Source organism: Tiliqua scincoides, chromosome 4, assembly GCF_035046505.1.
Source record: "Tiliqua scincoides isolate rTilSci1 chromosome 4, rTilSci1.hap2, whole genome shotgun sequence".
In the NCBI taxonomy this organism is placed as follows: domain Eukaryota; kingdom Metazoa; phylum Chordata; class Lepidosauria; order Squamata; family Scincidae; genus Tiliqua; species Tiliqua scincoides.
In genome coordinates this window covers 110,221,520-110,245,507 of record NC_089824.1, presented here as the reverse complement: position 1 = coordinate 110,245,507, position 23,988 = coordinate 110,221,520, and the positions used below count along the sequence as shown (strand labels likewise).

The window sequence follows — 23,988 nt, the reverse complement described above, 5'->3', positions numbered from 1 at the left end:
TTGCTTCTCTTGGGCTTTAGGAAAATGGCAGACGTCCAAAAAGTTAACACTCAAGCACAAAAGACAAGACGTCTGAATTAGCACAACAAGCCAAGAGCAACACCACTGAGAAATCTACTGTTCATTTGCTTCTTACAAGATTTCCAGAACAGGCAGGGATGTCTGCAAAAGCATGTGATTGAACATACCATAGCACACATGTACAGTACTTGGTACACCACCATGCCATGGGATATTAAACATTCTTTTTGCTACTTAAAGGTTGTTGCAGATAACCAGCTTCAAGTGTTTACTAGCAAGTATATGGTGGTCAGTATTCATTCTTCACATGCTGATTGAACTTTTGCTGAAGACAATGCTAGCGCTTGCCAGTTTTTACCAGTGTTTTCCACTTTCTCTCTTCAGTATTCCTTGGGGTTGGATCCCCTTGGGTTCTGTCTGAGACCCTCTCTTGTGCTGCAGTTTCTCTTCAGACAACAGGAGTTTCTCTCACAGCTTCTACATACCTTAGATTAGCATAAATGAGAAATACTTGCCTTTCTTTGGAATACATAAAGAGGCCTGCAAAAAGCAGCAAGGTCTTATCTAATTTGTAGTGAGATCTGAAGAATGTCAGAAGTAGTGGGAAAGACTTCTGCCACTTCTTATTCTCTCCTAATTGCAGTGAATGAAAGGAGAATCTGCTTAGCTCCCAAGGCTTCTGACAAATGCAGAAGTCTTGGGAGAGGTAGGGATTTCTCAGTTGTGCACACAGTGGGAGCTGAGAGATAATGCAAATGAGAGCACTCTCTGCCTCTCTTCCAAGCCCTCCACACGTACCAGAGGACAGAGAAGGGTAAAAGTTGGTGGTAAAACAGGTCAACTATTGATGCAAGCCAGTATTTGTGGACCCCAAAGCTCACATAGAGTTTTTTGCAGGAATGAGTGGTGCACAGGATTGGCTTCCTGAGAGACCTATAACTTGAGGGTCTATTCCAGCCAGTCCCTTCCAGCAGAACTCACCAGCCCATTAGAGGACCTTTGTGTATATTGCTTTTTATAACAGGACATCCGTTCATGTGAATGTACGTACACTGGTAAGAGACGTGACTAATAGAACTCATTCCCAATTAGCCACACCACCATAGCGCAAGACCAAAACTCTGCAGCAGTCAGGAGCTGCTTTGTGACCTGAATAATCCATACGTGCCTGGACAAACGAAGCACAAAACTGTGTTCTTTTGGAGGTTCTAACAACAGCCTCTCTCAAATAATCCCCAGGCTCTCTTTGTGCAGAGAGTTTCCTAAGTACTCTCCCATACAAAAGCTCCAGCCTAGCTATGACTGCACGATCCCTTGATCACATTTTGCTAACTTCCATTGTACTCCATATACTGGACTTTCAAGTGTTCCCATATTTATTATGATTATCTTCTGTGTGAGATGCATAGTCTAGGCCAGGGGTGCCCAAACCCTGGCCCTGGGGCCACTTGCGGCTCTTGAGGACTCTCAATGCGGCCCCCAAGGAGCCCCAGTCTCCAATGATCCTCTGGCCCTCGGGAGATTTGCTGGAGCCCACAGCGGCCTGACACAACTGCTCTCAGCATGAGGGTGACTGTTTGACCTCTCACGGGAGCTGTGGGATGAGGGCTCCCTCTACTGCTTGCTGTTTCACCTCTGTGCGGCAGCAAAGGAAAGGTAAATCTTGCTTTGTGCAAGGTCTTTTATAGGCTTTGAGCTATTGCAAGACCTTCATTCATTCATATAAGTTCATCTTTAATATATACATTTATGTAAATGTATGTAAATTTATTCAAATTTTAAATGTAAATTCATTATTTTTTCCCTGGCCCCCAACACAGTGTCAGAGAGATGATGCAGCCCTCTTGCCAAAAACTTTTGAGACTGCCTGGTTTAGGCTTTGCACCCTTATTTACACCAGATGACTGGGGTCATTTTCTTCTAAAACTGTTTGCTTCCTCCCCCGAGAAAGAACACATCTGAAGATGTGTGCAACTCATAGTTAACACCAATAAAATGCAAAGCAAGACAGCAGCACTTCCAGGTGTTCATGCCAACCTTTGAGGGGGAGGGTAAGAAAAGGAGAAAGAGACAGATAAAGGGGGTAAGGTAGGCAAATTAGGAATTCTATGGCACAGCCAGGCCATCTACTTCCAAACTCTGGAGTATGTCTAACATAGCCTTCCATTTTGTTCAAGCAATACTTTCAGTTGTCAGCCTAAGATGAAGTTGCCTTAGATGTCCTCAGAAGTATGAGTCAATAGCTGCGAGGCTCCTGGAGGGTGGATACTTTACCAATTGGCAATTCAGAACCAAAAGAAGTCAGGCAAGAGAAGCAGCAGCTGTGTCAGTGGGTTTGCCAGCAAGCTACCACAGGTTGTGCTTTGGCCCATTCTCCTTCACCCCCACCACTGAATTCTGTTTTCAAAGTGGCCCTTCAGCAAAACTTTTTTGATCATAGTCTTCAGAATGGATAACCAGCCAAACTTTTCTTTAAAAGTGAAGACTGTATGCAAATTAAGATGTTCAACCAAGAAATGGAGCTAGGTCCACAATGCAATAGAACATGTGGTTGAAAGTTGTTTGTTTTTTTTAAATGGATACTCAAGAAACATGGGAACAGGGAGGCAAGTGAAAGCACAGAACTGCAGTATGTTTCAATGACAGAAGCCAGTTAAGAATACAAACATTTTGTTTCAAGGGAATGCTAGGCAGTCTTTTTGATACAGTACACAATCTTATAATACACAATCTTATAATATTGTGACTCAAAGACAATAGAAGTAATATATTCACATCAACTGGAATTTATTCTATCCAGAGGTGCTTGCAGGATGATTGCCTGTAACGAACTATGCCAGGTTCTCAACCGACTCTGTTCTTAAGGCTGTACTGAAGTTGCTCTTACAGTTTTATTTTCAGCTACCAAAATGTATGGAGGCATCTTCCAAACAGCAAGATCATCTCTCGCCCCCATCTTAAATATATTTGGAATGTTGCCATGAAGTCTTATGAAAAATGGGATGAACTAAGAAGAATGAAACTTTGGTTCACAGTACATACTGAATTACAGTAAAAATCAAAAATTGACAAAGCAGCACCAAAACTATGCCTCAGGATCTTCAGAACCTCCTTAAGCCTTTTAGCCAGGTTAAATACAGAAGTCAAATCTGGCAAAAATTCAGTGCAGCACTAATTCTCACCTAGAACTCGGAGCTAACAAACAAACCTTTCAAATTTTTACCAGAAACAGCCAAGGGTACACACACGTATTCAAATCCCAGCAACTCTCAGTTAATTTTGCAGACCTTCATAAATTCCCTAGTGGAGCATGGTTAAACTGCTCTCTGGCTTCAACTCTGATAAGCAACTACAGGATTCAAGTCAAGCATGCATCTCTTTCCCAGCATGCACTTTGGTTATCATTCCTTCAACAGTTTCCAAGAGACAAATACACACAGCAAAGACTACCCACTAAAAAAAAGAAAAGAAAAAACCCAAGCGGAGCAAAAAGACCCTGCATGCTGCAGAAAAACGTCGTTAGTACCCAAGCACAGTTCCATCACCACGTGTCCCAAATAGTGCAGATGGTATAGTTACTTGTGACTGATATCAGCTTGGATCACATCTGACCTTCCATCTGTGCAGCTGTCACATGGGAAGAAAAAGGATTAGCAAGAGAAGGAGTTAAGTTATAGGATATGCAAATCTAAACCACAGATTGCAAGGAAAGGCTACAGTGTTTGGGGCTCTTCAGTCTAGAAAAAAGGCACCTGAGGGGGGACATGATTGAGACATATAAAATTTTGCAGGGAATGGATAAAGTGGATGGGGGGGAAATGTTCTTTTCCCTCTCATACAACACCGAAACCAGGGACATCCACTAAAATTGAGTGTTGGGAGAGTTAGGACAGACAAAAGAAAATATTTCTTTACCCAGTGTGTAATTAGCCTGTGGAAATCCTTGCCACACAGGATGTGGTGATGGCATTTGGCCTGGATGCCTTTAAAAGGGGATTGGACAAATTTCTGGAGGCAAAGTCCATCATGGGTTACAAGCTGTGATGGGTATATGCAAACTCCTGATTTTAGAAATAGGCTGCCTCAGAAAGCCAGATGCAAGGGAGGGCACTGGATTGCAGGTCTCTTGTTGTCTTGTGTGCTCCCCGAGGCATCTGGTAGGTCACTGTGAGATACAGGAAGCTGGACTAGATGGGCCTTAGCCTGATTCCAGTGGGGCTCTTATGTTCTCCCTGCTTGGATAAGACCCCTGTGCACAGCAGGAGGAAGGCTCTCTTATCTACACTGTGACTAAAGAAGTTGCATTAGACAAGTGTCTCCAGAAACATGGTTATTTGGGGCATGGAGACATTCCTTCAAAGTAGAGGCACCTATTTGCCTACTGGTTGGCCAAATAGGATGGGAGCATTGAGGGGACCCTGCTATAGAACAATTCACAGATCCTTTAAAATTCTCATGAGCTCAAAAAAATGAACTAAACATATTCTGTATATCATGGGAATCAGAAAGTATTATCAAGAATCAGAGAGTGTTAAGATAGAAACTCTTCCCTAGCAACTCCCCTGGTTGGTTCTCAAAGTTTCCAAGGCAGAAGAACCACCTCTCTTAAACTCACTTCAGTACATGGACCAAGGACCCAGTGCTTTGTTTTGCCTACATAATGAAGTAATGATCCAGTCTCCCAACCATTGTTCATACCAAGGCTCTGAAATGTCAACCTGCAAAATAGATTCTGTAGTTTTAAGGAGGTAGATCTTAAGGGAAATATTCTCTAAAGACTTAGGTATCCTTGGAATCCTATTTTAATCATGGAATGCAGGAGTTTCATTTGCTACCCCTTCTCTAGACCTGTGCAGCTTTCAAGATTGTCCTAAGTACAAATCGGATTCTCAAAATCAAGTTTGTTTGCCTCCTACAATGCAATTGTTCCAGTCATGCAAATACAGTCAGAGGCACAATATTATGAACCAGGGAAGCCTGCAGCAGAATACAACTGGGAGCTCTACCAACAAGAACATCTAGCATTCTTGCCTGCTGTCCCACATAGGGGGCAGTCACATTCAACCTCACAGGCAGTGGTTCCCAAACTTTTTTGACCCTCAGCTCCCTTGTCCTACTGGCTATTGGTTGTGGCTCTCCATTATGTTACCTTTGGGGGGGGGATTGGGAAAGCCTGGTCTCAGTAATACTTCCATCCTTCTCCCTGAAAATAATTGAGCTGAAGGGAGCTAGTCATGTTTGCTTGCTGCGCTAAAATGTGACACAAGGCAGCAAGAGTCAGGCTCTCAGTACCAAACAGGCCAAATTCCCAGAGGTGGTTAGCTGGCAAAGTCAAACTGTTGCTGATGTGAGAGAGGGAGAAAGAAATACACACCAGGGTTCCACTGAAAAGTGAGGAGGGGAAGCACATGTGCAAAGAGCACATGTGAACACTAAGCTGCTCTGTGTCTGCTACCGATCAGAGCCTCTCTTCCTCCACCAGTCAGTTGTGCTCACATGAGAGGGCAGGCTGAAAAAGTGGCTCCAGCGCTCAGCATCTCTGGCCCAGATCTACCAGCCTCGGCTTTGCAGCACTGCGAGACAAACGCATGCAAGCAATGTTGTTCTTGGTTGTTTGATCCCTGCTCCCTCCCTACTTTTTCCTCTTAGGACGATTCTGCAACTCCCCAGGCTGGTTTTGGTGACTCCCTGGAGAGCCAGGACTCACAATTTGGGACCACTGCTCACAGTGCATATTCAAATAGCAAGGTAGGGACTGAAGATGAGAACTAGAGGAAGGACAAAAGCCTCTTACCGGGGAATAGCAGGGAGGCAGGTTCCATTCTCATCCACAAAGTGGCCACCAGCATTAAGAACCCAGCAGTGATGCAGCGACATCAGAGCATGTCGAGCAGTGGTGGGGTTGTCCTTGCCATTCTGGCTGTCTGCATTCTTCAAAGGGGAAAACTCATCTTCTCGCAGCACTTCGTAAACAACAAATTTCCTGGATGTAAAATAAAGCAAGAATAAGTGAGGCACAGACCTGTTTATTTATCTCAAGTCTCAAGGAAGGTGATCAGCATTTTGGAGATTCTGGAACTTCTATGCTATAGTAAGGAGAAAGCCCTTTGAATGCGCAAGCCTGTAACTGGACACAAGCAATAAAGCTCAGGTTCCAGGATGATGGCAAAGAACCTGCAGGAGGCAAAGAAACCTCCACCAGCCACCTCAATTCCTGCCTTAAGAATCTATTGGTTTTAAAGGAGAGTAGGTTTTCTGGGGTTCTCCCCCCCCCCCCCGATTCCTTGCCAATGCGTTAAAGATTGGAACTAGCTCTAGCAAATGAGTGCTGAGTCCTCAGATAGCTGACCTATAACCAAAGTCTCAGTACAGGAAACTGTATTCACAGTGCTTCTTCTTCTCCATGCCCACCAGCGTGTCCTCTCACTTGTTCCCACCGCACCTACTTTTCTTGGGAACTCAGTAAAAGCAAGCTTCATGTGAATGAGTGTTCCTTACCCTGATGTAGTGCCATGCAAGTTGCAGAAACACCAACATCCTAAAGCAGCGATTTTCAATTGCTGTGCTGAGGATGCCTCAGGTATGCCACAGGGCCAGAGGAGTAGTCAGCAGCTGTGCAAGAAGGGGAAGTGGCTGCTTTGAGCCTCAGCAGTAGCAGAGGAAAAAGGAGCAGGCAGCTAGCTAAGGTGCTGGTCCAGCTGCTTTGCACCTCCTGCCATTGCTTGCTCCTGAGCAAGAAGGCGGCTGCAACCCAATCCTCATTTACTTGGGAGTAAGCCCTGTTGACTATTATGGGGCTTACTTCTGAGTAGACATGCCTAGGTTTGGGCATTGAGGTGGTTGTTGCCTGCCCTGCATGCTGACTGGAGAAGCCTGGAGGAGGTCCAGGCAGAATGAGTGAGAAGAGGGAGCCAGGAGCAGGCAAGGAGGTAGGAAACAAGCGAGTCTGCTGAGGCCACCAGCCGAAGAATTGGCTGGCTTAAAGGGTCCGTCTAAGTCCCTTTTCCTTGCCACAGTTTGCCCTCAACTCCCCAAAGCGACCCTCCCTGCCTTGCCTTTGCCTTTTAGAGGAAGGGCATGGGGCCACAATCCTAGCCACACTTACCTGGGAGTAAGCCCCATTGACTATAATGAGGCTTACTTCTGAGTAGACATGTCTAGGATTGGGCTTGGTCACACTCTTCTTTCTCATATACAGGAGCAGGCGATTGGCACTTCTCTCTCCTCTTCTCCCCCACCCTGCTTGCTCCCACAGGCACATCCCCCCCAAATCTCATAACTGCAGTTAGCATCAATCTTACTGTCCCTCCCCACACTCGTCCCCATCTTCCAAAGTTCCAGAATCACTTGTCTCACGCTCTCTCTCTCTCCCCCCCACTCCAGCTGAATCCTGCAGTTGTTTCACTAATGTCTGTTCATTGCCCCTCACCCCATATCTCTCCAATATGTGCTCAATCTGACTTCTCTTTGAGAACACTTTCTGGCATAACACTTTAACAACATTTTTCCTCCTTTCCAGGTTCACATATACTTTCCTCTCCAAGCTTCCTGTGAGTCTTTGTCATGCAATGATTTAATTGTATTAATTATATTAATTAAAATTAATTGTACTGTAGTGATTTAATGTAAGTAAAAAACTGGTAGTGTGCCTTGACAATTTTAGTGCCTTTTCAGTGTGCCGTGAGCTAAAAAGGTTGAAAATGGTTGTCCTAAAGCATTTCGTGCAAGATGTTTCTTTTTGAATGATTGGTCAGAAATCATCTTGCTCCTCTCTCTGCCTGCCTCACCTATAATTTCCAGCTTCCTTTCCACCTACCCCCACTTTACAACTGTGAGGGTTAAGGATGAGCTTTAAAATGACAAACAAACCAAAGCCTAAGCACCAAAATGCATGTGGCAACAGAACACAAACCAAATTAGACAAGCATCTGGAAAGACTAAATACCTACTTGGCAAACTGGAAGATATCAAATACAAACTTCTCCATCTTAATTCCATTTGGTTTGTCTGGCTTGACAGGCTTCCCAGTGGCCACATCTATGTATGGGATCTTCTTCTGAGCGACATGGTGTTTCAGCTGAGGTTCATAAACACTGAAACAGAAAAGTAACACATGGAAGTTTCATCAATGGATATAAATCTATCAAGGACATGGATCCAGAAGCAACTAAAAGAGATGGAAGGTGGATGGTTGCTAACGAACTGAGTGAGATAAGTAAGTGGAAAACACAAGAACTCATTCTGGAAGGAAAGTGGCTGTCCTACATTTAGAGTATCTATGGCACCTGAATAAGGAGACTAGCCCCACAGTGGGAAGAAAGTATGATGCTCATCTTCAAGAGCACCAATGTACCACTTTGTCTGCCCCCACTCCCCCATACATTGGAATTATTTGTACACTGGAATTATTTGCAGAAACCTTCAGCAAGCGCTGCTAAGCCAGGATATTCAGGGAAGAATGCTTATTTGAAAAATTAATTGTTCTGGTTACTGTTACTGTCACTGTCCTCAGACAAAAATTAAAAACTTTATGCACACAACACCAAGAACAAGCTTGTTATTTTACAAGTGGATCAACTGAACTTTTCAGAAATCCCAGCAAAAATAACTGTTGCTCCAGTCCTCCTTAGTTTCATACCAGGTTTTAAAAGAGGATGGGCAACTTCAGCCCAAATCCTAACCCACTTTCCAGCACGGGCATAGCTGTGCTAATGGGATGTGTGCTGCATCCTTAAGTTGGGGGGCACTCATGGAGGCCTCCTCAAAGTAAGGGAATGTTTGTTTCCTTACCCAAGAGCTGCATTGCCCTTATGTTGGTACTGTAAAGTGGGTTAGGATTGCGCCCATAGCCAGTCAGCAGAATCAAGTGACAAACCTTTTCTGGACAACACCACCTCAGGTAGCAAATGAAGGAGCTGCAAGTTAGAATTTTCTCCATAACACACCTCTATGGACTGCAAGAAGTAGCATATTATACCATGTGGTCACTGGAAGTGGGTGGTTCGACTCTGTCAGGTCACTTCTCTGATGGCTGCACTGGCTGCCAATTAGTTCTGGACCAAATTCAAGGTGCTGGTTTTGACATTTAAAGCCTTACATGGCTCATGGCCAGGGTATTTGAAATACCGCCTTCTTCTGTACAATCCAGCTCATCTCAGAAAAGGTTCCTTTACAAGTGTCATCACCTAGAGAGGTGAGAGGGGTAGTGGCAAGAAATGGGGCCTTCTCAGTACTGACACAACTGTATGGAACGCCCTTCCAATTTACAAACTGCTCCCTCCTTGAAGACTTTCCAGCAAGAACCGAAGACTTTCCAGACAAGACTTCTGAATTCACAGCCTTTAATGACATCTGGTTATTATAATCTTTATTCTTTTTATAAAGTGTTTGTTGCTACTCTTCTGTTTGTAATTGTGGTTTATAGTTTTAAGACAGTTTTTCTGACTTTTAGCACTGTAATTGGTTTTCTAAAAGTAGTTTGGGAGGTGGACTTAGACCTGGAAGATCCAGGTTTGAATCTCACCTCAGCCATGAAGCTTCCTGGGTGGTCTTGGGCCAGTCACTTTCTCTCACCTACCTCACAGGGTTGTTATGAGGACAAAAGGAGGATAGCAGCTGTGTACACCACCCTGAGTTCCTTGGAGGAAGGGCAGTACAAAAAAGTGAAAAACAACATTTTTCTAATTGCGATTTTATTTTTTGTATTTGATTTTTTAAGCCGCCTTGGGTACTCTCAGGGAGAAAGACAGGGTAAAAATACCATAAACAAACACATGCACTATTCTGGAGATCCCCTCACTAGCCTTCAATTTGGACAGGGTGGTTCTCTGTCTCCCTAACCCATCCCAGAGACCCATTCAAATATGTAGTCCCGCTCCTCCCTGCAGCCTGAAATGGCACCATTCAGGAAAAAATTTGCCACTTGGTTCTGTTGCATGTATAAATTGGTCCTACAATCAGCATTCTTCAGTAAACAAAACAAATAGTACATAACGGTATGAAGCTCATCAGAAAGAGCTGCACTATCCCATAACTAGTTAAAGGGAAAGTGTTGACTGAAAACAAATTAGAAATATCTACATGTATGAACCGGTTCATGACCAAAAAATGCCCATACTTCACAATATCTCTCAGAAACTCCATTGTGAAGTAGTGGTTGGCAATGTTCCCAGCGTTAAACAGCAGACGACCATCAGGGCTTCTTTTTTGTGCTGTGGCCAGAGAGATCTCGCTGTACTCCACCACCTGGTAAATGCCATCCACGCGGCACACCACACCAACCGGCTCGGTGGGGTTGGTCTTTTCAACTACCTAATAGATATAAGGACACAGACAAGAGACACAGACAGCTGCGTGATTTTGGCAACTTAGGTCAAAAAACAATTTTCAGAACAGCAAGGAAAAGGTAGGCTTCATTTTAAAATTTTTATTTACCCAGTACCAGCCATGGACAAGGCATTTTACAAATAATGAGAGGATAAGTCCCAAGGGCTCCCAACCTAGCCAATTATAAAAGGAGACAACAAGAAAGGACAGACAATGGAGGTAAGAGTAAGAGAAAGAGCATAAAATGATTTCACTTGTATGAGCCATTTGATTTTTCTCTATAAACTGCTTTGTGAACTTTTAGTTGAATAGCAGTATATAAATACTACTACTACTACTACTAATAATAATAATAATAAGGCTCAGTTACAGCTGGGAATGGGGACCAGGGAATGCGCTAGAGTCTTTATGGAAAATGTGAATTTTGAGAAGGAATTTCAAGGAAGAGCAAGGTGGCTATAAGGGGGATGGAATAAGGACCACCTCACCCATAAGTGCCTAAACCCTACAATGGGGATACATATCTCAAACCTGTTTATTTCTAAATGAGTGGCAAATGGCTATGTGCAGCCAACTTAAGTCATCCCCTTCCTTCAACAGAATCGCAGGAACAAAATGGGTGGTACAAGAGCATGCCAAGCTCTTCCATTACAACAAACCTTTTCAACAGCCAGAACAAGACGTAATCTCATCATGTTACCCAGTGGTTCTCAGACCTTTTAGCACCAGGACCCACTTTTTAAAATGACAGTCAGGTCCCTCTGGAAATGATGTAATTAACCTGGAAGTGATGTCATGGCCAGAAGCCACATCATCAAGCAGGAAAATTTTGAACGCCAATATGACAAAAATTAAATCTCAGTTAAGAGTTTACAGTAAGTTTAAAAAATTTAAAATAAAGGAGAACCCTCTTAACCCTCCTGAGCAGTTGCTGATCTGCTTTAAAAAAATTCCCCAAACATCCCAAAGGATGTAATCCTATCCACACCTACCCAGGACTGAGCCCTATTGACTATCATTGTTAAAAGCATATACAAGGTAGAAGTACAGATCAGTAATGTTTCCCCAAATGCGGTCACATACCATGATAGCATCAACTATAACAAAATACATACTGAAATTAATGGTGACCCACCAGAGATTTGCTCATAACCCACCTAGTGGGTCCTGACCCATTCTTGGCGAAACAGTGATGTAGTCAAAAGTTAAAACTGGGTAACTGCATCACTTGGAAAACTCTGTAGTTTCTCACCTATTGCATATTCCTATAAACGTACAGTTGTGTGGCAAAATGAAACAAAATTGTAACCTGGTTCAGACAATCCAAGAAACCATAATATGCTAGACTGTAAGTGAGCAGATAAGCCTTGAGTGCTCTCCTCCCTGTGTGTCCAGCTGAACTGAATGCTTCCTGGACTCTTAAGCCACAATTTTCCATGACCTTTAAGCCAGAGAACTGTACTTTACATGCTTCCCAAAAACCACGATATCAAATCATGTTCAGTCATGATTTGGTATTGTGGTTTGCAGGCAGTGCTTAAACCAAAGTTCTTCAGTTTGGACCCAAAACTATAAAGTTTTGGAACAATTAATTGGTCAAGACTTGAGACCCAGCTTTTTTTTTAAAAGATATGATTTACCTAATGAGCTGAATGGCAATACAGTGGGTTCTCCTTATCTGTGGATTCAAAACCTGCGGACCTAACCCAAGGTGGGTTCCAAACCCGCATCTGGAAGGTCCACCAAGGAACTCCATACACAACTTAGAGAGCTTTCTGGTTCAGAGATACCTTTCGGTTGTGTTCAGGGATGTTCCAAGGCACAGAGAGGTATATGAAGCTGTGTTTTCTAGGTGTAGGGAGGCTGCTCTGAGAGGCACAAAAATTGGCCCCCGAACCCAGTTTGGGAACAGCTGCTGCAGAGAGATATGGAATACAGAGGGTGATCCAGCTATCTAAGATAATCATTGGAAAATGGCTTTACTAGAACTGCAATATACAGGTGAAGCCTGCTTGCCTGAGGATTTTTCATCAGATCTGGCTCAACACGGGTCCCCTGGACCCACATTGAACCATACTCAGTTCCACCCAAGCCTTCCAAAGGGGATCAGAGCAGCACTCCAGTCCCATCTGGAGGGCTTTCTGAAGCCCGCAGAGGCAGTGCATGTCCACCCGCTGCCTCTGCAGGCTTCAGAATGCCCGGAGAGGCTAAAAAAGTCACTTCCAGTTTCCCATGGGAAACTAGAAGTGACGTTTTTCGCCATATTAGGCATTCTGAGGCCCAGGAAAGCCCTCCAGAGGGCTTTAACATAACTTTATCGAGGCACGGCTTATAGATGGGGACTACATTTGGATATGTTTAGGGACATTCAGAAACCTCTTAAGAGATGCACGTTTTGTAATCTTTAGGCATTTTGTTATATTCTTTTTTTGCTGTTTTGTTTTTTATTCACTAATAAAGGAGAACAGGGAAAAATAAACTATAATAAGTGCTTGTTCAGCCAGGGAGGCAGGACACATTCAGGCTTGTTCACAATTTAAAAAACCCCTATGGTTCATTGAATAAGCCAGGCCTGTACTACATCCAATCAGAAACAATTCACTACATGGGGGTGGGTTGGGGTGGAGAATATATTTCTATGAACCAGAGGCTGTAGAAGAATGGCAGAACTGCTTTGTGATTTTTCCTGTAAGAAGATATGCAAAGTCACCCTCTCTTTACATTCTGTTTTACTGAGTTATGTAGAACTCAAGAGTCTGCAAGTTCCTTCATAATTGTTAATTTTAGTAATGTTACACTTCAGCAATGCTGATAGGAAGACTGGCATTGTTATACATACTGAAGATGGGAAGACAACGTAACCTAGTTTTCAAAGTCACACACAGTCACCTTCCCAAGCACAATTAAGACCTCAAAGGAGGCGAGAAGACAACTCACTCTCTACTGCAAACATTACCTTTGCTCCACAGTCAGCTCCTTTCTGTACACAGAACCCAATGAACCGAGGATCAGCCACTTTAACCAAAATATTGTCAACGCAGTAGACATGGATGCTGCCAATGCCTCGCTGTTCCATGTCCTCCACAATACGATGAACGCCCAAAGCTCGGTATAGACCGCCATTGCCATCTTCAGGAAAGTGTGCAAAGGAGGAACATTTCAGTATGTCAAATGTGCACATCTACTTCTGTCCCATGGTGGGGGGGAACTGCCTCAAGCAAAAGCAAGTTCTCATATAAAACTTTTACTGAAATCAGAAACCTAGTAACATCAGGAAGGCAAACAAAATACAGTCGCAGAAGTACCACTAGAAACCTTAAATATCACTTGAACAGAACAAATTATAACTAGCAAAACATGCAGAATAAGAAGCTGACTTCTATGAAGTATCCTCCCCTTCCATACTTCCAACAACCAAACTGTAGGTTGCTTACTTGGCAGCAGGACATCATCATACAGTAAGGAAAAAAGATAGGCTCACTGGTGAATGGGCCTGTCCCAGTCAACAGCAAGTCTCTTCATCCCTCTACCTTTACCAATAAACCTCCAATTTTGCATTATTTACATAAGGAGAATCACCTCAGGTAATATGGTGAGTATGAGCAGAAGCCTTAAACAGCTTCCATTTCTATGCTCCACACACAGCGCAAAACAGGCTGTAGGCCATACCAATGCCATAGAAACCTGCATTTCCTTCTCCAAAGACAGGTTACACTCCAGAGGCACTGAGTAATGACTTCCAGCAAGATAAATTCTTTGACAATACATCTGTATTGTTAAAGGTGGCAATATACCTTTGACAACATACAAAAGAGATTGATGGAACAAAAATATATTCAAGTAGGTGTTCTCACTTTTAATTGGTGCCTGGTTAACTGATTATTCATTTGGAAAGCAGACTCATCCACCAACTAAAAACAGGGGACAGACAAAAAGCAGCACTTATTTGGAGCTTGTCAAATCTGTCTGAATGAAAGCCATTTGTCTTCCTGTACAACATATAAGTGCCTTAAATCCACATACCAGGTGCCATGGAAATTTTGCCCTTCCCTTCTAGGAGAACTTTCCCATCAAAGTCCATAGCAGGCAGCATCCCCTGCTGGAAAAAGATCACATTCTCCTTCTTTAAGCCAAAGTGTCTGTGCTTCAAGAAAAACATCTTAGTAGCTTCCATCGTCCTTCCACTTGTCATGATGTACCTGTCCAGCAGAAGAGAATTCCATTTCACTAAGTAGGAATATAATAGGACACCCACAATCTAAAACCCCTTTCAACTTCTAAATATGCATAAGAGCTTGATTTTGCAAAAGGCCATTGTACAAGTGAATGAATGGCTCCTTATCCATGGGTTTCTAATAGTGTCAACACCAGAGTACTTCATGATAAGTTCTAGCAAAGTCACAACAAAAGAACAAGTGAAGAAATACAAATAGTTGGTTGTGGTCAGGTTCGGCAATGCAAACAAACAACCTCCCATTAGGAATTTTCAGTCTACAGAAGTGACTGCGCATTCCTCTTGATCCTGGGTTAAGGAGGATCAAGTAGTAGACCACAGAATTATTTGACCTTTGACAATGAATTCTGCTGTGTCTCTGTATAAAGTGTGACTGAGTGCTCCAATGGCACCTAATGCAGGGAGACAGGTGCAATATCTACTCATCCCACTAAAAATGCCTGATGCATCCCTGCACAAATGGAGGCAAGTAATTGGTATACAGAAAAGAGTTTGTAAAAGTGAGGGTAAAGGGCGCCTCCAATTTTAAGTCAGACAAAAACATTTCTCAGAATTAATCTTATACATCTCTGCTTCTGGTAGTTTCAGTTTTGGGGTAGCATTTTTAGTCCTTTGACAATGCCCTTCATAGTTAAGGGCAAAACATTAAGAACAACTGAATTTGAGGAATGTAGTCATAAAGCCCATAAGAAGATCCTTACGTTTGCTGACAATACCACAAAGCCTAGGTTCCTATGTCTCAGAATGTTAGGAAACACTGCACACATCTCATACCATACAACAGTTGTTCCTGAACTCTGCACTATGGCGCCTTAGGGTGAATGGCTTCAGTGGCCCCTCCTACTGACTCTCCTGGGCACCACTATCTTGAATCACATTAAGTCTCACGAGATTGGGGGCCACCATCTTGGATCATATGAGATCTCACTGACCCAAAATGGCAGCGTCAGCTGAGTCAGGAAGAAGAGGCTGTATGGAGGTGCCATGACCCCAGTAAGTTTGGGAACCACTGCCATACATTAAGAACAACATCTGTCTAACTTCCAGCACATTCACAGGTCTTTTATGTCTATGCCTGTATGATTAAAAAAAATCTGATAACCATACGGTCTCAATTGCCTCTCCTATGGTGACCAGATCCTCCAGTTATAAAGGCTAAATGGTTTAGAGCAGGGCTATATGCATTTCATGCCGGCAACAATTAGAATACCTGGATGCAGAATTCTAAATGACTGGCCTTTGGGGGCACTGTTCTGTGACTTGTACGCATCTGAGCAAGTTTGTGCAATTTCTCCTGGAATATTTTATGGGTTTGCATTATTTATATGGGTTTTGCTATCCATGAGCCAGGACACCAAAGCACTGCCCCTGATCACTGGAAACTTTCCCACATGTCCAGTATCTAAGATTACAGCAGAAACTGCCCTCGCACTTTCAATCATATCTGCACAAAGGTTAGAAACTCAATTCAAAAAATAAAGAAAAAACCACCAACAGATTCTCAAGAAGCTGCTTCTGCACTAGCGCCATTTCCTGTACTCTTATGAAGTCTTAGCACGCAGAGGTCCTGATTACAAGGCTAGCAAAAAAAAAAGTCCTTTGAAACAACCACAAATCTACTACCACATATTCTCATCTTCCAGACCACCTGCAATGACATTGCAACAATGACATAATTACAGAAGCATCAAAAATGCACCCCTTACCATGGAATAACACATTTTCGGCCATGCTGTTTTTCAGCCAGCTGTTGCAGTTTTAAGATGCGCTCTGCTTGGATCTGGAAGAGAGTTTTGTGGGATGGCAGGCCTACATCATACATTCCCTTTGGGTATGAAACACCCAGTCTTGATCCCTGTCCACCAGCTAGGAGAAGAACAGCTACTTTGTTTTGTGAGATCTGAAGGAGACCTAAATCAAGGAAGAAAAAAAGTGAATTATCTGTGCTTGAATACAAAATAAACATGATGGACCATTATGGGTACAAGAAGAATGCTTTTGAGTCACCCCCAACTCTTGTCTAGACATGCAAGACACTTCTAGATGGAAATCTCTGCTCCTTTCCCACATACTGCACATGTGAAACCAAAATTTCTGGATCCTTTTTAAAGTTGCTCTTATCACTCCTTGCAGAAACATAGTTCTATGTTCCGTACAATCTCATGGAACTGTGGTTTGTTTATAGTAACAACAAATCAGGATATCAAATCATGATTTAACTACAGTTAGCACAAACTTGGGAAACTGGTTTGTTAACTAACACAAGACTGCAATCTCTCTAAAGCAAACTTTCATTTTTCTCTTCTCTCAAGCCCAAGGGCGGGCAAAAATTTTGACAGGATAGCCACATCATCTCTCTGACACTGTGTCTGAGACCAGGGGAAAAAAGAATTAATTTACTTTTCAAGTTTGAATATATTTATGTAAATGAATACATTAGAGATGGAACTTATATGAATAAATGAATTTTACTGAACTTATTTATAATACAGAGGCATGCAGAACCACATGAGAACTGTTTGCCACACACCTCTAGCACCTCTATAAAGTCATATATATCACCTCTATAAATTCATATATACTAAAGGCAAGTGAAACACATGGAGACATAAGTTGTTCAGAAGTAATGGGGGAGGGGTTAAAATAATGCCTAGGGAAAAGCAGAAAACACATGAACACACAAGGTCTTGCTCCAGCTCGGCCCACAGCTTGCATCTGACTGCTGCGACTAGCAGTTGCAGGTCAGTGCAGGCTCCAACAGTATCTGACAGAACAGAGGCTCATTCAAGACTGGGGGTCCCGGAGGGCCACAAATGGCCCACGAGTTTTAGCTCAAAGTGGAGGCAGCAGCCTACCTTTTCCTAGTTGACCAAAGTAAGGAGCAAGGAAGATGGGTGCCTTTGCACTTTGTTTTGCCCACTGTCTTCTCTAATATCTCAGTTCCTAAGAAAAGAGAATAATCCAATTCCTTTTATTTTGATCCAATCAATTTGCACCATTTATACCAAGCACACCATTTTGTTTGTTCTTGCATGTGTTAGTATTACCATATACTTCCCCATGTCCAAAGAAGGTCTCCTGAGAGATCTGCCAGGGTTTGAAATATGGTGGCAATAATTAATTCTAGCGTCTTTTCCGTGATGGTGCCCTAGTTGCTCCCTTACTGGGTAGATTTGCATAGCATCCTCCCTATAGGCTTTCAGCTGAAAACCTTTATTGCAGAGATTAACTGAATTAGGGTGCAATCCTAACTTTTTGTCAGTGCTTTCCAGCACTGACAGAAGGGCAATGCATCTCTAAGGTAAGGGAACAAACATTCCCTTACTTTGAGGAGGCCTCTGTGAGTGCCACCCAACTGCAAGATGCAGCATACGCCCCATTGGAACCGCAATGACAGTGTTGGAAAGCGGTGACATAAAGGGTTAGGATTGCACACTTAGGTTTTTAACAAGCGTTTCTTTTATGCCTTGTTATTTTATATATGGCATTTTGCTGATTTTACAGCTTGTATTTTCTTTCACTTTTGTGTTAATTGGAAATTGCAAAGATATTTGATTTGCAAGAGTACAAGAACAGAATAGATACAGATTTGGACCAGCTTTCCATCAGAGCTGGGAGCACACACAAGACTACAACACCACTTTGCACTATATCAGTTTTAAAATAATAAACCTGCCACTTAATTTTCAAGTCGTTTTTAGGAACTACCAAGTGTTGGGGAGATTTTACTCTTCATTGCTGGAAGGCTTAGGAGGCCCACACTTAGTTTTCAACATCCTGCCCGCGGAAAGAAATCCATGAGACACACAAGCAAGCAGCCTCATATTGCTCTCACATACTAAGACATAATTCTAGAAGAGCAATGAGAATGCCAGTGGAAAATGAGACAAGAGATCTATGATAAAGGAAGTTTAAGCCATTGGGACATGGAAACTCCAATATGGGCGTTTCCCTGGATAACATTTATGTAACATGCAGCTGAACATTTTGTGGCCTCTCCAGAGTCAAACACTTCCTGGATGACATCCTGTTTGGAAATATGCCTGAAGTTATTTAAGCACTGGTGACAGTGAACCAACAGGTGAACAGAGACAGAAGAACAACTCAAACAGCAAGGAAGCACAAGACTGCCCTTTTAGAGCATTTTTTCCACCCCCAGTATTGCAGTACCTGCAATACTGAAGAGCCAGATAACTCAAAAGTTTACTTTCTAGCAGCTTAAACAGAGCTTGCATCTTGAATACACTTCTGTACTACAGTGAGTCATGGACTTCACACACAACAGGAGAGGAAGCTGAACGCTTTCCACATGAGCTGCCTCCGACGCATCCTCGGTATCACCTGGCAGGACAAAGTTCCAAACAACACAGTCCTGGAATAAGCTTGAATCCCTAGCATGTATACATTGCTGAAACAGAGACACCTCCATTGGCTTGGTCATGAATGGGCGATGGTCAGATCCCAAAGGATCTCCCCTATGGAGAACTAGTGCAGGGAAAGTGCCCTACAGGTGGACCACAGCTGCGTTACAAGGATATCTGTAAGAGGGATCTGAAGGCCTTAGGAAAGGACCTCAACAGATGGGAAACCTTGGCTTCCAAGCGTCCCGATTGGAGGCAGGCTGTGCAGCATGGCCTCTCCCAGTTTGAAGAGACACTTGGCCAACAGACTGAGGCAAAGAGGCAAAGAAGGAAGGCCCATAGCCAGGGAGACAGACCAGGGACAGACTGCACTTGCTCCCAGTGTGGAAGGGATTGTCACTCCAGAATCAGCCTATTCAGACACACTAGATGTTCCAGAACCACCATTCAGAGCACGATACCATAGTCTTCAGAGACTGAAGGTTGCCAACTCAAACACATGTTGGCACAATAAGATCATGCTAGCCCTTGTGCTTCCTTTGCAACCAAGGCAAAAAGGAAAAATTAGTAGAAAAATCTTACACATGTTTACTCAGAAGTAAACTTCACAATGTTCAATGGGACTTACTCCCAAGTAAGTATGCAGAGGATTGTGCCGTAAAATTCTGATCAATGTCTCCACAACTTGCAATGCTTTTGCTGGTCTAGAACAGGGGCGTCCAAACTTTTTGGCAGAAGGGCCACATCATCTCTCTGACACTGTGTGGTGGGCCAGGAAAAAAAGAAGTAATTTACATTTCAAATTTAAATAAACTTACATAAATGAATATATTAGAATTGGAACTTATATGAATGAATTAAGGTCTTGCAATAGCTCAAGGCCTATAAAAGGCCTTGCACAAAGCAAGGCTGGCCTTTCCTTTGCTGCCACTGCTGCATCACAGATGTGAAACAGCAAGCAGAGGAGGGAGCCCTCATCCCACAGCTCATGCAAAAGGTCAAACAGTTGGCCATCATGCTGAGAGCAGTTACATCAGGCCAGTGTGGGCTCCAGCAAGTCTCCAGACGGCCAGAGGCTCATTTGAGACTGGGGACTTCCTGAGGACTGGATTGGGAGTCCAAGTGGTCCCAGGGGTGGGGTTTGGGCACCCCTGCTCTAGAGACACCCTCTGTGTTAAGTAGAGTCCCTTTGGTACCTTCCTCCTCCCATGCTGGCAGATGAGCTTGGTCCCGGGTTGTACTCCCCAGTATCTCTCGGGGGACAGGTTCCATTCTGGCATCCACATTCTCCTGCCCTGGCAGATGTCCACTGCCCGTCATGGCCCGCTGGAAGGCCTGTCCCACCTCTTCCAGGTCCATGCCCTTCAGGTCTGTATAGAGCTCCTGCTGCTCTGCCACATCCAATTCCTCCCAGAAACGAAGTAGGTGACTCTGCCCTGCCTCAGCCACGCGATACTGAAGCACTTGCATATCGTCTCTGTCCATGGCCTGTGGAAGGGGAGAAACAGGTTAAGAAGGCTCAGTGAGGAACTCTGCCTCTTGAAGCATATTACATTTTTTTCATCCACTCACTCTCAGGAATTAACTACAACACAGTTTCATGACATTCTTGAAGGGGTTCAAAAGCATGAGGGACCCTACACCAGATGTGGCCCACACACCTGAGCAAGGAGGGGCAGTGGGTGGGGCAGCAGGTGAGGCAGAGCCTCCCTACCCTAGTCCTTGGAAATGCAGGGCTGCCGCCGTGCAAGGCAACCAAGCCCACTCAACCCACGCGCGCTTGGGCGCCTCACACGGCGGAGGTCCTGCTTTTCCAAGGACTACGGTAGGGAGGCTCTGCCTCACCTGCCTCCCCACCCACCGCTCCTCCCTGTGGTAGACACCATTCCAAAGACACGCCAGTGAACGCCTCAAACCTAAACTCCTCCTCCCTCAGCCGGGAGGGGGAGAACCAGAGCCCCCATACCTCAGGCACTCACTCCCCTCGTCACCTCAGGCACCAGAACTGCCACACGGGTCCGCTCCCCGCCAGGCCGCACACTCGCGCCCTTCTACTTCCTTCGCCCCACCAGCCCATCTAGACCCTCACTGGCAAGCCCCGCCCCCGGCACGCCTCGTCCAATCGCTGCAAGGCGGGCGGGGCTAGGCTCATTAGTGGGTAGGAGAGCGCGCGAGAATGTCAAGGGGAGGGGCGGCGCCGGAAGGCTCTGACGTCACACGCAAGCGAATCAGCCACGTCAAGCTATTGACGCGACGACAGCCGGAGTTGGAGAAAGGTCGCGGGCAGGGCAAAGCACGTGGCAGGGGGCGGGGCTCGGACAACAACCTGCGCGCGCGCCAAGATCCGGTGGGTGTTGCTGTGGTAACGGTGCTTGCGTCATTGGCACCCAAGGGGCCAGGCAGTGGCGTCTGGACCAGTCGTAGCTGCTCTCGTCAGAGATGATGCTGCGAGTATCTCAGCTGCCCGTCCTTTGGGTCTCTGTTCCTTGAAGCGGGTTAGGCTTGGTTGAGACCTTGGTTGCCACTGTACGCTAAGAGCCCCACCTACGCATGTCTCCTCAGAAGTCAGTCCCATTAGAGGCAGTGGGGCTTCCTCCCTGGAAAGTGTGGAGAGGACTGCAGCCTCAGAGCCCCTCCTCTGCATGTCTCCTCAGAAGTCAGTCCCATTAGAGTTAATGGATCTTACTCCCAGGTAAGTGTGAATAGGATTGCAGCATCAGAGCCCCATCCTATTCATGTCTACTCAGAAGTCAGTCCCACTAGAGTCAATGGGGCTTACTCCCAGGAAACTGTGGACAGGACTGCAGCCTCAGAGCCCCATCCTGTGCCTGTCTACTCAGAAGTCAGTCCCATTAGAGTCAATGGTGCTTACTCCCAGGAAAGTGTGAATAGGATTGCAGCCTAAGCTGCTGTCCTGTGCAGCTGACAGCAAGACATTGAACTCAGTGGGGCTTCCTTCTGAGTAGACATGCTGAGGATTGTGGCATTAAAGGTCTCCATCCTCCCACCACAGAGGCAGGCCAGATGTGTGCATTTCTAGCCACATGTGGGAGGGACAACTTAAAATCCTCTTGAAATCACTATTAATCACCATGAACAACCACCACAAAATCTCACATCGCCTCTCAGGTGTTGTGTTCAGGATGCTGGAAAGAAGGGTGGGAGGTTTTTAGTTACATGGCATTCCTTTTCAGGCATCTGTGCAAAAATAGAACTGAATAAAATACCTTTAAGCCTCCAATCCTGTTTGCTTAAATGGGCAGCCCAATACTATCCAACTCTGGCACAGTGGGACCAAGGGGCCCACACTATATCCAGCATTGGATCTGGGTAGGTGGGAGTAAGGAACTCCTTGGGGTAAGGGAACATTTGTCTCTTACCCTGTGTAGTGCCCCAGCCTGCTCAAGGGGCTACTTGGATCTGCACCAGCTATCTAGGCAATGCATAATGAGTAGCCCATGTGACACCAGCAGGCCCAGGACAGGGGTTTGTGTGTAGCGGAGGCCCAGTTCTGCAGTCCTTGCCCCCCCCTGCACCCAGTCTGCCTCCCATTCTCTACCATTGCACTCAGAAACACCACCTCCCCACCACTTGGCACAAACCTTACCTGCCCTGGCAGTCTGTGGATGATATGTGGCACCTGCGGGATGGCACAGGACTTCTCACGGGTATCACTTGCTGGGTGTCAAAAAGCACTTTACAGTCAGAACCCATAGCATTGGGCTCTAAAAGCCCAATCCTATCGGTTTCAGTGCTTTGTTCCACAAGTGTACCTCCAGCACTGGGTGTCACAAATGTGCCAGAAAGCATGTTTGTGGAGTGAGGGGGGGCAACCCCCACATTCTACCATTTGTGTAGGAGGTTTCATGGAGACACACAGCACAATCTAACTTATATCTAGTCAGAGCTAAGTCTCACTATGTTCAATGGCGTTTATATGTATATTCAACAAAAGCTTACAAAACAGTTTACATAGCAAAGCTTAAAAAAAAGTTCTATTTCCCCCAAGTGCTCATAATCTAAAAAGGGTTTTCTTTTGTTTTGGATACCACAAAACGAGCTACATTAGCTTGGCTACTAATTAAAGCAAGCTCCTCTTTTTTTGCGTGGATTTGGGGCTTTCCACTTATTCAGAGGAAGGATTGCACCACTGAATGCTGGAGAGTTTCCTGAAGGGTTTGGGTACATTGACTTGATGACTTTCCACAAAATGACAAACAGCAGGGCTCAGCCCTGGAATATGTGAAGCAATACTAATTTAAAAGCTGAATTTCATCATGTGCATAGTAACTTCTGCCTACAACCACACCCAGTTTTCAAAATATTTGGTAGTGAACAGGCAGACTGGAGCTCCATTGTTTGTTTTACTTGGTCCCTTCAGCCCAAGTACTTTCAAAACATTCATGCCCCATCCACCACTGACAAACGTTCTGCCCTACACTACAACAACCCAATTCACTTTCTGAACATACTAGACTCCTCAGCTTCTTGCTTTGGACTCTGCCGCCTTCTGCTATTGATTGAATTGCTGCCTACCTGTGGTTATGAAGTATGCAGGCCCATACCTTGCTACATCCTTGTCCACCCTGCACCTACTCACTCCCCATTTCTCCTGAAATCCTTTGGTTTGAAATTCTGCACTCTGGAATATACTTTATACACCAAAGGAGCCAGATTACTTCAGGTTTTATCAGCCACAACAACAGATGGCAAATGGAATGCAATGATGGAAAATTCCACAACTTTTTTCCAGAGGTCCACAGAGGATGCAAACTGGCTGCCATCAATCATTTTATATAATGAATCAGCATGGGGCCCAGATATTCTGATTTTGATTGAGCCATTCCTTGGTGCAGGCCAGTATTTGGAGTGCCTTGAGTTGGTCACAGGCTATCAGGTCCATTGCAGGACATTTATTTGGCTTCAAGGCAGAGAAGAAGAAAGAAAGAAAGCAGTCTGTATGTGGCTACACAATAAACTACATTTTGTTGAGACCATCCTGCTTATCTTGTCTCATTGCTTAGAGTTCCTGGTGCTGTGCTATCC

The 23,988-nt window shown here is 44.5% G+C and overlaps 1 protein-coding gene across 3 annotated transcripts in view; it reads right to left on the bottom strand.

Annotated features, from left to right (window-relative positions):
* The window catches only part of UAP1 (UDP-N-acetylglucosamine pyrophosphorylase 1), a 28,756-nt gene extending 7,736 nt beyond the window's left edge, over positions 1–21,020 (bottom strand). The window contains exons 1-9 of one of the 3 annotated variants that reach the window (XM_066625796.1): positions 20,909–21,020; positions 20,139–20,430; positions 16,288–16,492; positions 14,371–14,546; positions 13,304–13,476; positions 10,139–10,332; positions 7,971–8,114; positions 5,816–6,004; positions 3,601–3,648 (exon numbers count right to left, since the gene is read on the bottom strand). In XM_066625796.1, coding sequence (XP_066481893.1) covers positions 3,601–3,648; positions 5,816–6,004; positions 7,971–8,114; positions 10,139–10,332; positions 13,304–13,476; positions 14,371–14,546; positions 16,288–16,492; positions 20,139–20,427 — 1,418 coding nt within the window. In that variant the 5' untranslated portion in view covers positions 20,428–20,430; positions 20,909–21,020. The remainder of the gene's footprint in view (positions 1–3,600; positions 3,649–5,815; positions 6,005–7,970; positions 8,115–10,138; positions 10,333–13,303; positions 13,477–14,370; positions 14,547–16,287; positions 16,493–20,138; positions 20,431–20,908) is intronic. The other 2 variants (XM_066625797.1, XM_066625798.1) reach the window with 2 other exon arrangements.
* Positions 21,021–23,988: the final 2,968 nt, after the last annotated feature.